Genomic DNA, 13,549 nt, shown 5'->3' with positions numbered 1-13,549 from the left:
ATACATGCTGGGACTCACAGTGGATAGGGCAGATCGATAACAAGGAATGTGTTCTTTCAGTAAATGTTTAATGAAGTGCGTGACAGACAGTGCTGGATCACAGGCAGCCAGACCCAAAGACACGACAACAAGAAAAAGGGGGATCCACAACTGTGTCTTCACGATCAATCTTTATTTAGGACATATCCTTAATACAGCCAGAACCTAGCAGCTGACATGTTTCGAAAGCGTAATGCGATGAACAAGCGCTGTTAGCGCGAAACGGACGTCCGCAGGGGGACACAGATCTGGCGCCCACTACATCCGCTTTGCATCTAAGGTCTGTATGCTATATTATTTTATCCATCCTTTCAATAAATAATCCCTTTTGCAGTGCTGGCTTTGCCTTGCCTCTCCCTTCATTACCAGTAAATAAAAAGCCTGGAGTGTAGCAAAATTCCGGTGAACTACTATACTTAATCCAACCAGAATAATTGCAAATAATTTCTGTTTTAAGGCAAACTTCTGTTTTACTCCTATCCAGCAAGTATATGTAGCTGCTAATTTATTAGGCACCTCTGACATCTGCTATTTATGCCAAACGCCGCTGTAGCCTGCTATTTTGTAGCCACTTAATAAAGTGGGCATTTGTAAGTGTTATGTTCACGGCACCAGCTATTTTTTTTTTTTTTTTTTTTTTTTTTTTAGAGCCTCCGGCACCAAAATTTCTTGTGGTACCCACTTTTTGAGGTTTTTATATGGACATCTCTGGCAGTGCCAAAAAATTGCCCTCTGTCTCTCGGACCAAAATTTGCAGCTTCGGTTGCAAAGCAACCTGTCATTATTAAGTCCCAAAGCAACCTGTCATTATTAAGTGGCAGTCTCACCAGAGGAGTAGCTAGGGATTATGGGGCCCCATAGCAGACTTTTGATGGGGCCATTGGACCTAGAGACTCTAGCAATGCCATCTGCCCCTACCCAATGGGATAAGAGTTAACTGGGCAATGTGCATTCCTATGCAAGTTACACTGCAAATAGACTATGAGCACCAAGGTAAAATCAGAGGGTAGAGAAACACAGGAAAATTAAAAGTTAACACATCAATTACCACTTGGACCCCTAACTCCAAGGCCCCATAGCCACTGCTATGGCTATTGCTACACACCTGAGTCTTACTAAAGTGTAATTCCATGTTCATTGACAACTAGCCCTAAGCAACACTACTCATTACTGTTTTTTCGTTTATTTTTGTATTTTTATTTTTACTTTGATAAAGTTTCACTCTACACTTGCAGGAAGTTGCATATGATTCATATTGTTTTTTAAGGAGTTTTGACCTGTAAGTACTACTAGGTGCATTTCTTATAGATCCACCCCTAATGAAGTAGACAAGACAAATAACACTTACATTACGCTTTTCTCCTGGGAGACTCAAAGCACCAGCGCTACAGCCACTAGGGTGTGCTTTATAGGCAGTGACAGTGATAGGGAGCCTAGCCCAAGGACTCCTTACTGAATAGGCACTGGCTTACTGAACAGAAAGAATGGAGATTCAAACCCAGGTCTCCTGTGTTACAGGCAGAGCCCTAAACCAGTACATTATCCAGCCACTTAAAGGGCAACTCCATTTTTACGCACATTTTAACAAACCGATTATCTAAGCCAGAGCAACAAAAAAAAAAATCAATCATTGGCCATGTAGAGGCATGACCACCAAGTAATCCTGCTTGAGAATGCCTGTTTTCTTCACAAAAAGTACATCTGGCACATTGACAATAAAATACAAGCTTAGTGTGATATACTCACGTCAAACTCATTGAGGGCGGCGGCCAGCTCTCCAATGCCTGTGTGACCCTGTTTCTCATCAGTGGGGGATGTGGCCTGGGCAGCGTTGGAGATCCCTGCAATAGCCTCCTGTACTTGTTTGAATACATAGTCCCGGTTGGCCCTTGTGGCTGCCACATCGGGATGGCGTAGGAAGGCCTGTGAGGCTGTGTATAGCATGGTGGCATTCTTCTTCAGAGCCCCTCGAGCAGCAGCCATTTCATCTCTGCAATGGGGGTCTTTCAGCTCCTGTGTGGAGAAGAACAGAGAACTTATTACACTTATTACGACACAAAAATGGAGGACACTCAAGAATATACAGTAAAAGACACTCAGGAAGGTCTGGGGTTTTCATAGAGGCAAAAGGGTCAATTACCCTAGGACCCCAGATCTTCTAGCCCCCTCAAAGTATCTCCTTCCCACCCAGCTATGCTGGACCATGGGTAAGAGCCTAATTTGGACTACTTGTTGCCCGAGTCAATATGCAGCCAAAGTTCAAAGCATAGAGTGTTTTGCTGCCTCCTGTGTCCTGCCTGGATAAGGCAAGACACCACTGTGTGTACACTCTGCACTTGTGAGAGAAAGGAGGAGGGAAATGATGGGGATCCCAAAAATGCTTTTGAGGGGACATAAGATGGACACCTGATATTGTGTGACGAGTGGGGTAGAATAAAGCCTGACAGCCAGCAATGGGGCCCTGCGGGTGGATTTGCGGAGGAAGTTGCCAGTGGGGGCCCCAAGTTACTTTTCCCCCCGAGGCCTCATAGCAGTTAGAACCGGCCCTGTACTCAGGAATACACAGTAAGAGACACTTGAAAATAAACAGTAAAACAGCAACTCAGGAATACACAACAAAATGCATTAAAAACGGTCATAGCTTGCTGGATTCTTATAAGGCAGGCATGCCAAGATGGTGAACTTTTGTGTAAAATGTGCCAGTGCCTCTGCCAAAGTGAAGATTGGACCACTCAGCACCACTGTCAGGCTGAAGGAGCCCTTCCAGCCATATGGACTTTGTCTGTGAGTATATCGGGAGGCAGGGGAGGTAGAGGCCGTTATACCATTTCCCATTCGCCCTTCACCCTGCCCTCCAGGTCAGTATGGAGGAGAAGAAAGCAGAAAGGTTATGACTGAATGAACAGGAGCACCAGAACAGATATCCGACGCTTAATGTGGATATTGCATGTCGAACTCTAAATGGGACAAACAGTGGTGCTGCAAAACTGTTGGTACTCTAATGTGGAAAGTAGCTTAGTTGGGGAAATAGAATGTGGGTAGCAACACTGTGGGAGCTCATTGCAAGGTTTAAGTAACCAACCGGTTTGGTACCGTGTGTAGTTAAAGATACTCCAGATTTGCGGCTGCCTAAGCCTGATGCGGCGTAGTTTTAACACCACCCAATTCCGAGCATGGGACCCAATAGTTCATCCACGCTGGCACAGATCTCTGCTGTCAAAATGCAGAAGAGCTCAGTAACTGTCAGGAGCAGTTTTCATTGGCTTCTGACCACAGTGATCAGGCAGCAAAAATAAATAAAAATAAAAAAAAATAAAAAAAAGCTCTGGTCCTTAACCACTTGAGGACCACAGTCTTTTCGCCCCTTAAGGACCAGAGCCTTTTTTTTCCATTCAGACCACTGCAGCTTTCACGGTTTATTGCTCGCTCATACAACCTACCACCTAAATGAATTTTACCTCCTTTTCTTGTCACTAATACAGCTTTCTTTTGGTGCTATTTGATTGCTGCTGCGAGTTTTAGTTTTTATTATATTCATCGAAAAAGACATGAATTTTGTCAAAAAAATAACTAACTTTCTGTGCTGACATTAAAATTTCCTATACATTTGAGCATGAAAGTTATTCTGCTACATGTCTTTGATAAAAAAAAAAAAACATTCAGTGTATATTTATTGGATTGGGTAAAAGTTATAGCGTTTACAAACTATGGTGCCGAAAGTGAATTTTCCCATTTTGAAGCATCTCTGACTTTTGTGACCACCTGTCATGTTTCATGAGGTGCTAAAATTCCAGGATAGTATAAATACCCCCCAAATTACCCCATTTTGGAAAGAAGACATCTCAAAGTATTCAGTGAGAGGCATGGTGAGTTCATAGAAGATCTTATTTTTTGTCACAAGTTAGCGGAAAATGACACTTTGTGACAAAAAAAAAAAAGTTTCCATTTCTTCTAATTTGCGACAAAAAAAAAAAATGAAATCTGCCACGGACTCACTATGCTCCTCTCTGAATACCTTGAAGGGTCTACTTTCCAAAATGGGGTCATTTGTAGGGTGTGTTCACTGTCCTGGCATTTTGGGGAGTGCCTAATTGTAAGCACCCCTGTAAAGCCTAAAGATGCTCATTGGACTTTGGGCCCCTTAGCGCAGTTAGGCTGCAAAGAAGTGCCACACATGTGGTATTGCGGTACTCAGGAGAAGTAGTATAATGTGTTTTGGGGTGTATTTTTACACATACCCATGCTGGGTGGGAGAAATATCTCCGTAAATGACAATTTTTTGATTTTTTTTTTTTTTTTTACACACAATTGTCTATTTACAGAGATATTTCTCCCACTCAGCATGGGTATGTGTAAAAATACACCCCAAAACACATTATACTACTTCTCCTGAGTACGGCGATACCACATGTGTGGCACTTTTTTGCACTCTAACTGCGCTAAGGGGCCCAAAGTCCAATGAATAGCTTTTAGAAAGAAGACACCCAAGGTATTCCGTTAGGAGGATGGTGAGTTCATAGAAGATTTTTTTTTTTTTGTCACAAGTTAGCGGAAATTGATTTTAATTGTTTTTTTTCACAAAGTGTCATTTTCCGTTAACTTGTGACAAAAAATAAAATCTTCTATGAACTCACCATACACCTAACAGAATACCTTGGGGTGTCTTCTTTCTAAAATGGGGTCACTTGTGGGGTTCCTATACTGCCCTGGCATTTTAGGGGCCCTAAACCGTGAGGAGTAGTCTTGAACCCAAATGTCTCAAAATGACCTGTGAAATCCTAAAGGTACTCATTGGACTTTGGGCCCCTTAGCACAGTTCGGCTGCAAAAAAAGTGTCACACATGTGGTATCGCCATACTCAGGAGAAGTAGTATAATGTGTTTTGTGGTGTATTTTTACATATAATCATGCTGGGTGGGAGAAATATCTCTGTAAATGACATTTGATTTTTTTTTACACATAATTGTCCATTTACAGAGAGATTTCTCCCACCCAGCATGGGTATGTGTAAAAATACACCACAAAACACATTATTCTACTTCTCCTGAGTACGGCGATACAACATGTGACACTTTTTTGCAGCCTAGGTGCGCTAAGGGGCCCAACGTCCTATTCACAGGTCATTTTGAGGCATTTGTTTTCTAGACTACTCCTCACGGTTTAGGGCCCCTAAAATGCCCGGGCAGTATAGGAACCCCACAAGTGACCCCATTTTAGAAAGAAGACACCCCAAGGTATTCCGTTAGGTGTATGGTGAGTTCATAGAAGATTTTATTTTTTGTCACAAGTTAGTGAAAAATGACACTTTGTGAAAAAAACAATAAAAATCAATTTCCGCTAACTTTTGACAAAAAATAAAATCTTCTATGAACTCGTCATACACCTAACAGAATACCTTGTGGTGTATTTTTTCTAAAATGGGGTCACTTGTGGGGTTCCGATACTGCCCTGGCATTTTACGGGCCCAAAACCGTGAGTAGTCTGGAAACCAAATTTCTCAAAATGACTGTTCAGGGGTATAAGCATCGGCAAATTTTGATGACAGGTGGTCTATGAGGGGGCAAATTTTGTGGAACCAGTCATAAGCAGGGTGGCCTCTTAAATGACAGATTGTATTGGGCCTGATCTGTTGGATAGGAGTGCTAGGGGGATGACAGGAGGTGATTGATGGGTGTCTCAGGGGGTGGTTAGAGGGGAAAATAGATGCAATCAATGCACTGGGGAGATGATCGGAAGGGGGTCTGAGGGGGATCTGAGGGTTTGGCAGAGTGATCAGGAGCCCACACGGGGCAAATTAGGGCCTGATCTGATGGGTAGGTGTGCTAGGGGGTGACAGGTGGTGATTGATGGTTGTCTTAAGGTGTGATTAGAGGGGGGGGATAGATGCAAGCAATGCACTGGCGAGGTGATCAGGGCTGGGGTCTAAGGGCATTCTGAGGGTGTGGGTGGGTGATTGGGTGCCCTAGGGGCAGATTAGGGACTAATCTGATGTGATAGGTGGTAATAGGGGGTGATGGATGGGTGATTGATGGGTAATTAGTGGGTGTTTAGAGGAGAGAACAGATGTAAACACTGCACTTGGGAGGTGATCTGATGTCAGATCTGCGGGCGATCTATTGGTGTGGGTGGGTGATCAGATTGCCCGCAAGGGGCAGGTTAGGGGCTGATTGATGGGTGGCAGTGACAGGGGCTGATTGATGGGTGGCAGTGCCAGGGGGTGATTGATGGGTGGCAGTGCCAGGGGGTGATTGATGGGTGGCAGTGACAGGGGGTGATTGATAGGTGATTGACAGGTGATCAGTGGGTTATCAGGGAGCATGTGAGTATCTCCTCACTAACTAGTTTCCAGAGACCAGCCTAACCACAATCTTCGCTCTTCACACAAACTTCTGTCCTTCTCTAGAATCACCTCCTCACATTCACATATACAAGAATTTCCATAAGCCTCACCCCTTCTCTGAAATTCTTTCCCAAATCACTTCTGTAACTCTCCCAGCTTTGAAATATTTACATGCTTTTTTTTTTTTTTTTTTTTGACAAGCACACGCTCTAACCTAGGCTATTTTCCTTCAACCTCCGTCCAATTTGTGGTCCTTACTAAATATATAACTTAAAAACACACTGCCTCTAGGTATACATATTGCATACTAACCACACCTCTTGTTTCCACCCTATCCCTTTAGAGATTGTAAGCTGGCAAGGGCAGGGCTTATTATAAATCAATAATGATATCTGTCTTAAACTTCAGACCCAGATTTTTAACTCTTAATACCTCATTTTCCCTCTGAGGCTTTCCCCATGTCCCTCCATTTCACTGTCCAGTTCTGGAACATACTCAAAGCTTATGTCTGCACTCCCATATGAGAGCAAGTGCAGCAACATTATGCAGATGCAAAAAGGCTCGTGCCTCGGCAGTATCAAGGAACCGCTGCATGGGCTTGGTGCAAAGAGCGCAACCAAGCTCCATTGGCAAACCCTTGGTTCTGGTGTCCCAGTGCTGGAACAGTGAGGAGGAGGGGGAGACTCTGGAGAATCCAGAGACTTTCCTCTACCAAAGTAAGCATATTACGCACTTTTTTTCCCTTAAAGAGGAACTCCAGTGAAAATAATGTAAAAAAAAGTGCTGCATTTTTACAATAATTCTGTGTAAATGATTTAGTCAGTGTTTGCCCATTGTAAAAGCTTTCCTCTGCCTGATTTATATTCTGATATTTATCACATGGTGACATTTTTACTGCTGGCAGGTGATGTCACTAGAAGTAGCTGCTGCTTGCTTTTTTGGCAGTTGGAAACAGCTGTAAACAGCTATTTCCCACAATGCAATGAAGTTCAAAGACAGGAAACTGCCAGGACCATTTTCCTCACAGTTTCCTGTGGGAGGGGTTTCACCACAATATCAGCCATACAGAGCCCGCTGATGATCTGCTTGTGAAAAGGAAAAGATTTCTTATTTAAGAGGGGGTATCAGCTACTGATTGGGATGAAGTTCAATTCTTGGTTACGGTTTCTCTTTAAGCTACACTTAGTTTACCTGCTGCCGTCTTGCTGCCACATAGTTGAGCTTGACCATTTCTTTGCCAAACTCCTTGAAGCGATGAGCCAGATCTTGTTCATTCGTAGCACATTTTACAGTTTCAAGAGCTTCTTCCACCTAAGGAAAAAGAAGGAAATATACATCATTACAATGTGAAGGCTTACTTCTATGGTATAGGATTTCAGTACATTTTGACAGCACTCATGTTACGAATTGCAGAAAGGAAACCTTTTCCTTTTGTTACCTTACAACTTGTCAAATAATAAGATATATAAAAGAAATTGTCTGTCAAATCATGCTTCCCCAGGATATACTTACCCGGGGCTTCCTCCAGCCCCTTGCAGCCAACATGTCCCACACAATATGTCCGCACGCAGCCGCCGGCTTGGGGTCTCCGCCGGTGCAGAGGCTGACCTCCTCTACTGCACCTGTGCGAGGGCCGCTGTCAATCAAGTCCTCGTTGTCCGCAGTGTACTGTGCAGGCGCAGTAGTTCTGCGCCTGCACAGTAGACTGTGGCCAACGTGGTCTTGACTGACAGCGGCGCTTGCACAGGCGCAGTAGAAGATGACCTCGAGGTCGGCCTTTTTCACTAGCGGGGACCCTGGGCCGGAGGCTGGGTAAAGAGCTGTTGGGTGGGACATGTCAGCTGCAAGGGGCTGGCGGAAACCCTGGGTAAGTATACCATGGGGCAGCATGATTTGGCTGATGACTCCTTTAAGACAAACAATGTTTATATATTGCTTTTATTCTGGCAGACTTAAAGCACTTGAGTTGCAGCCATTAGGGCATGCTCAGTAGGTACTAGCAGTGTTAGGGAGTCTAGATAGGTGCTGGCTTACTCAACAGGAAGAGCTGGGATTCAAACCCTGGTCTCTTGTGTCCGAGCCCTTAACCATTACACTACCCATCCACTTAAAGAACCTTTTCAAGCACATCTTAAACTGATTAAGCCAGAGCAAAAAAACTAACCACTGACCATGAAAGGGCATGGCCATAAATAAGCAATATGTCAGGAAGAAATCCTTGAGACATTACAATTAATGATTCATAAAGCCCCAACATTCCATGGCACTGTACAAAGTATGAAGCAACCATGGGTACATAATACAGACAATGGTACACCAATATACAAAACTGGTATAAAAAATACAGAACTGGTAATTACAGTAAAAAAAATAAAGGAATACTATCAATTGAATTTTTTTTTTAATACTCTATATTAGTGTACACATTACCACTAGTGCTAGGGGCACTTTATTTATTCACCCAGGTCTCTCTCCCTCTATTTCTGCTTAAAGTTCATTTCTCACACCGCTCACAAATATAGTTCACTGTGTCACTCACAACATGCAGGAAACATGAGGAGAAATCGGCTGATCTGAGGTGGTAACAGGTAACTTAATGAGCTGGAATATTGCTGGAATATAACTGCTATAACACTAGTCTGTGTTTACACTCAGACTGGTTGCCTGGCTACCTGCTTGTGATTATTCACTCCAGGCTGAATCCACTTTACAAGCTGCTGAGAGGGGCAGACCACTGTCTACAATTAGCATTATTAGTATCTTTATCAGTCAAGAGAAGCAGAGATAAGAAACACACATTGCTAGAGTCTTTAACCCCTTACCACCATATCAATAAGATTCTTTCAGCAAGGTGATAATTAAACTATAAACTGAGGAGTTGATAGCAACTCCCCTGTGCGGAGACATGGTCTAGCCCTCTGGGAGCCATACATTTTGTATCTAAAACTGACGGAGGATTTTACAGCTGAGAGGAACAGCTGTGTTAGGAATCAAATTGCTCCTAGTACATGTCCTAATGTGTGCTACAACATACAGCATTTAAAAATAAATGCATAGATCGATAGTATTCCTTTAACACGATGAGCAAAAATGTGTAAAAAATTCCAAGGACACTAAAGTCCTGTGCTTGTGCACAAGAGGTGGGGCAGTATACAATATTCATAACTACAGGCAGTGTGTTTAGGTTGTCTAGTATGAAGTGTAACTTGGCCAGAGGTCAAAGAGGGAATGGCCTAAGGAAGAGTGTATGCTTGTCGGAAAAAGTGAGTTTTTAGGGAGCATTTAAAGTTATCAAAGGTTGGAGAGTGACGGATGTGTTGTGGAACCGGATTCAAGAGGAGGGGTGAAGCTCGTGAGAAATCTTGTATACGTGAATGCGAGGAAGTGATTCTAGAGAAGGAAAAAAAGGAGCTCATGTGCAGATCTGGGATTGTGGTTGGGTTGGTATCTGGAAATCAGCGAGGAGATGTACGGGGAGAGAAATTGTGGACAGCTTTGTAGGTTAGGGTTAAGAGTTTGAAATGGATCCTCTGGTTAATTGGTAGCCAATGAAGAGTTTAACAGAGGAGCAGCAAAGGAATGAGACAAGCAGCTGAGTTCAGTACAGACTGGAGCGGCGCCACTCTGTTAGTTAATAGTTCACAAAGTAGTATGCTACAATAGTCCAGGCGAGATATTATAAGAGCATGCATTAACAATTTAGTTGTGTCCAGTGTGAGAAAAGGTCAGATGTGAGATGTGTTTTTAAGTTGGAGATAACAGGAGCTGGTTAGGGAGAGAATGTGAGGAATAAAAGAAAGAGGAGTAAAATCTGAGCACCTGCTTCACTATCATTTTTCATGTATTTGGTAAAATGTACAACTTAAAGAGGAACTGCAGTGCCAATAATGTAAAAAAAAGTGCTTCATTTTTACAATAATTATGTATAAATGATTTAGTCAGTGGTTGCCCATTGTAAAATCTTTTAAAATCCCAATTTACATTCTGACATTTACCACATGGTGACATTTTTACTGCTGGCAGGTGATTTAGCTGCTGCTTGCTTTTTTGGCAGTTGGAAACAACTGTAAACAGCTATTTCCGACAATGCAACAAGGTTCACAGACAGGAAACTGCCAGAAGTACCATGGTTCTCAGAGTTTCTTGTGGGAGAGGTTTCACCACAATATCAGCCATACAGCGCCCCCTGATGATCAGTTTTAGAAAATAAATAGATTTCTCACGTAAAAGGGGGTATCAGCTACTGATTAGGATGAAGTTAAATTCTTGATCATGGTTTCTCTTTAAGGCCCCTTTTACACTTAATCATGGCACAGTTCCAACTATGTGTTTTAACTGAAAGCTTTTTCATAATGCACTGCTATGGAAAAAAACATGTGCCAACGTGTACCAATGCACAATAACCCAGACCAACACACACACTAACCCATTCCAATGCATTAAGTATAAAAGGGCCCTAAGATCTCCGATTTCAAATACATAGAGAGAGAGGTCTGACAGGTCCTCTTGCTGGCTGGCTAGGAGTAGCTGCCCTAAGTTTTTATATTACATCTCAGTATTCTCAGACAGTATTTTTAGACTCTTAATTTGTACTCGGACTTTCTGTCTGACAAGGCAAGCACTTGGCCCCCAATAACCTGGAGTTCATGTTCTCTGTTCTACTCTTCACAGAAGCACAGACATTTTCGCTTAATACAGAGAATGCAGTGTGTGATTTCCTTCTCTGAAGCTTCTGGCTCCCTGCTGTATTGTCCAAAGATTCATCTCTTGTAATAGATCTTAGTCTTTAATCTACAACTTGTGTCTGGCTGGTCTCTCATGAAACTATCAGTACAAGCAGAGTTATTCTCCATGCTTTACAAAATGCTATACAAGACGTAGAGGACTAAAAGGCCCTTACTCAATTCACGTATTCTAAGTTTACACCTGGGAGATAACGTTACATCTTCTGTTTAAAATAACTTTTCAGCAATTCTCAATTGAAACAACGTACCCAAAAAATAATGTGCAACAAATACTGTTAACATTTCTCAGAGTACCGTATTTTTCGGCCTGTAACACGCACTGTTTCTCCCCCAAAAATGAGGTGAAAGAGATCCTGTGTCTTTTTTGCCAAATACAGGGAGTCCACAATTTACAAACGCTCGCCGATATGAACCACCAACCTGCCTGCTTTTGTGGGAAATAGCTGTTTACAGCTGTTTCCAACTGCCAAAAACCATGCAGCAGCTACATCACCTGCCAACAGTAAAATGTTCACTGGAGTTCCTCTTTAAGTATGTGTACCAGCTCTGAGGTACTGAAACAGTTGTTTATTATTGAATTACACTGCCTTTGTGGCCCGCTGTCCAATCATTGAGCATGCTTCCCAAATAGCTATTGACTGACGCTGAGTCACTGACTTCCTTTCATGAGTTATGATCCTGTACACTAAATGTGCCCAGCATCATCAACACCACAAGTGCATATTCCGTCACACACAGCAGCTACTTAGCAGAAACCACAACAAAGTTTTTCTACCAGAGCCTGAAGGGAGAGGAAGTTCCACAAGGGTCTTTGTAAAATGTTTTAGGTCCAACATTTCTATGTCACAAAAGCAGAACTAGGGTCAGGCTGTAGTTCAGGCAGTTGTCAACAGGGAAATAAAGAGATTCACAAAAGAATTATAAACTATATAGGAACCTATGACCTATGGTGAAAAAGTACGAACAGTGAATCCAGCGCAGGAGACTTGGGCGCAGCAGTGAGTAACGTCGGCGTCGCCAGAAGTCGGAGCTGAAGTTACTTTTAAAACAATAATTTGGCTTCCAGCAATTGCTGGAAGCCAAATTATTTGATTCCTCACCATCCATGGCGGCCTGGAGGGGGAATAGTATTTAATACGGCCGGGACTTGTGCGGCAGCAGGATCAGCCATATACCGGCTGTATCCTGCGCCCAAGTCTCCCGCGCCAATTCCCCTCGTACGTGAAAAAGTAATATCAAAAATATTCTCTTGTTTGCCGATGGCTTAAACAGCATTTTATTTTTATGATACAGTGTGAAAATATCACTTGGACGAAAACTTGGGGCCTATGTGCCAGATCCAATTCACTTTATATCAGTTTTCTCCTAGGAGATAATTCTTCATCTTCTAGTACTAGTGTAACAAAGAAAGTTATTGTAGTACTAGTGTAACAAAGAAAGTTATTGTAGTACTAGTATAACAAAGAAAGAAAGTACAGGTAAATCATAAGCCTTCTGAATCAGTCCCCAAAAAATAGCAATAGTACAAAAGGAAAAGTTAGCAAAACAACAACAACATTCATCATCATCATCATCCTTTTTCAAATGGGCGCACATTACGAGCGTTTACATATAATCAATAATACTATGAAAACTAGAAAATCAAAGTGGTATCTACCAATATTATTTTCTGATTGTATCCATACTTGTCCTCATTTATCATGATAGGTATTATTTATGTACAGCTATAGAAGAATTAAGCAGCTCCCCATTTAAAGAGAAACTCCAACCAAGAATTGAACTTTATCCCAATCAGTAGCTGATACCCCCTTTTACATGAGAAATAGAATGATTTTCACAAACAGACCATCAGGGGGCGCTGTGTGACTGATTTTGTGCTGAAACCACTCCCACTAGAGGCTCTGAATACCGCGGTACTCCTGGCAACTGTAACAATGTTCACACACAGGAAATGGCTGTTTACAACTGTCTAACAGCCAGAACAGCTAGAAACAGATACATAACATGCCCACAGTAACAATGTCACCATGTAATAAATGTCAGAATGTGAATCTGGGAGAGGAAAGATTTTACAATGGGCAAACACTGACTAAATCATTTATACATAATTATGGTAAAAATGAAGCACTTTTTTTATTACATTATTTTCACTGGAGTTCCTCTTTAAATACAATATATTTGGTTTCTAAAACAGTCTGAGGGCTGGTGCACACCAGAGCGGTTCTGAAAAGTTTTTTACAATGCTTGCAGGGGGAAAACCGCTTGGCTAATGAAAGTGAATGGGATGGTGCACACCAGAGCGGTTCCTTTTTTCCACAAACGTAAACTCGGAGGCTGCAACATTTTTTGGATTTCTGAGGCGTTTCTGCCTCAATGTTAAAGTATAGGAAGGTGGAAAACCGCTCCAAAAAACGCTAGGCATGTG

General features: G+C 42.3%; 1 protein-coding gene across 10 annotated transcripts in view; it reads right to left on the bottom strand.

The window, feature by feature from the left end:
• Positions 1-13,549, bottom strand: part of CTNNA2 (catenin alpha 2) — a 3,078,224-nt gene that overhangs the window by 2,404,782 nt on the left and 659,893 nt on the right. For 8 of the 10 annotated variants that reach the window (XM_068274961.1, XM_068274945.1, XM_068274955.1 and 5 more), the window contains 2 exons: positions 7,571-7,690; positions 1,786-2,052 (listed from right to left, as the gene is read on the bottom strand). In XM_068274961.1, the coding sequence (XP_068131062.1) occupies positions 1,786-2,052; positions 7,571-7,690 (387 nt within the window). Of the gene's footprint in view, positions 1-1,785; positions 2,053-7,570; positions 7,691-11,372; positions 11,393-11,544; positions 11,576-13,549 lie in introns of those variants that run through there. The other 2 variants (XM_068275007.1, XM_068275017.1) reach the window with 2 other exon arrangements.

This window comes from Hyperolius riggenbachi, chromosome 1, assembly GCF_040937935.1.
Source record: "Hyperolius riggenbachi isolate aHypRig1 chromosome 1, aHypRig1.pri, whole genome shotgun sequence".
Lineage (NCBI taxonomy): Eukaryota > Metazoa > Chordata > Amphibia > Anura > Hyperoliidae > Hyperolius > Hyperolius riggenbachi.
The sequence above is the reverse complement of the archived record's forward strand: the minus strand, read 5'-3'. Positions and strand labels throughout refer to the sequence as shown.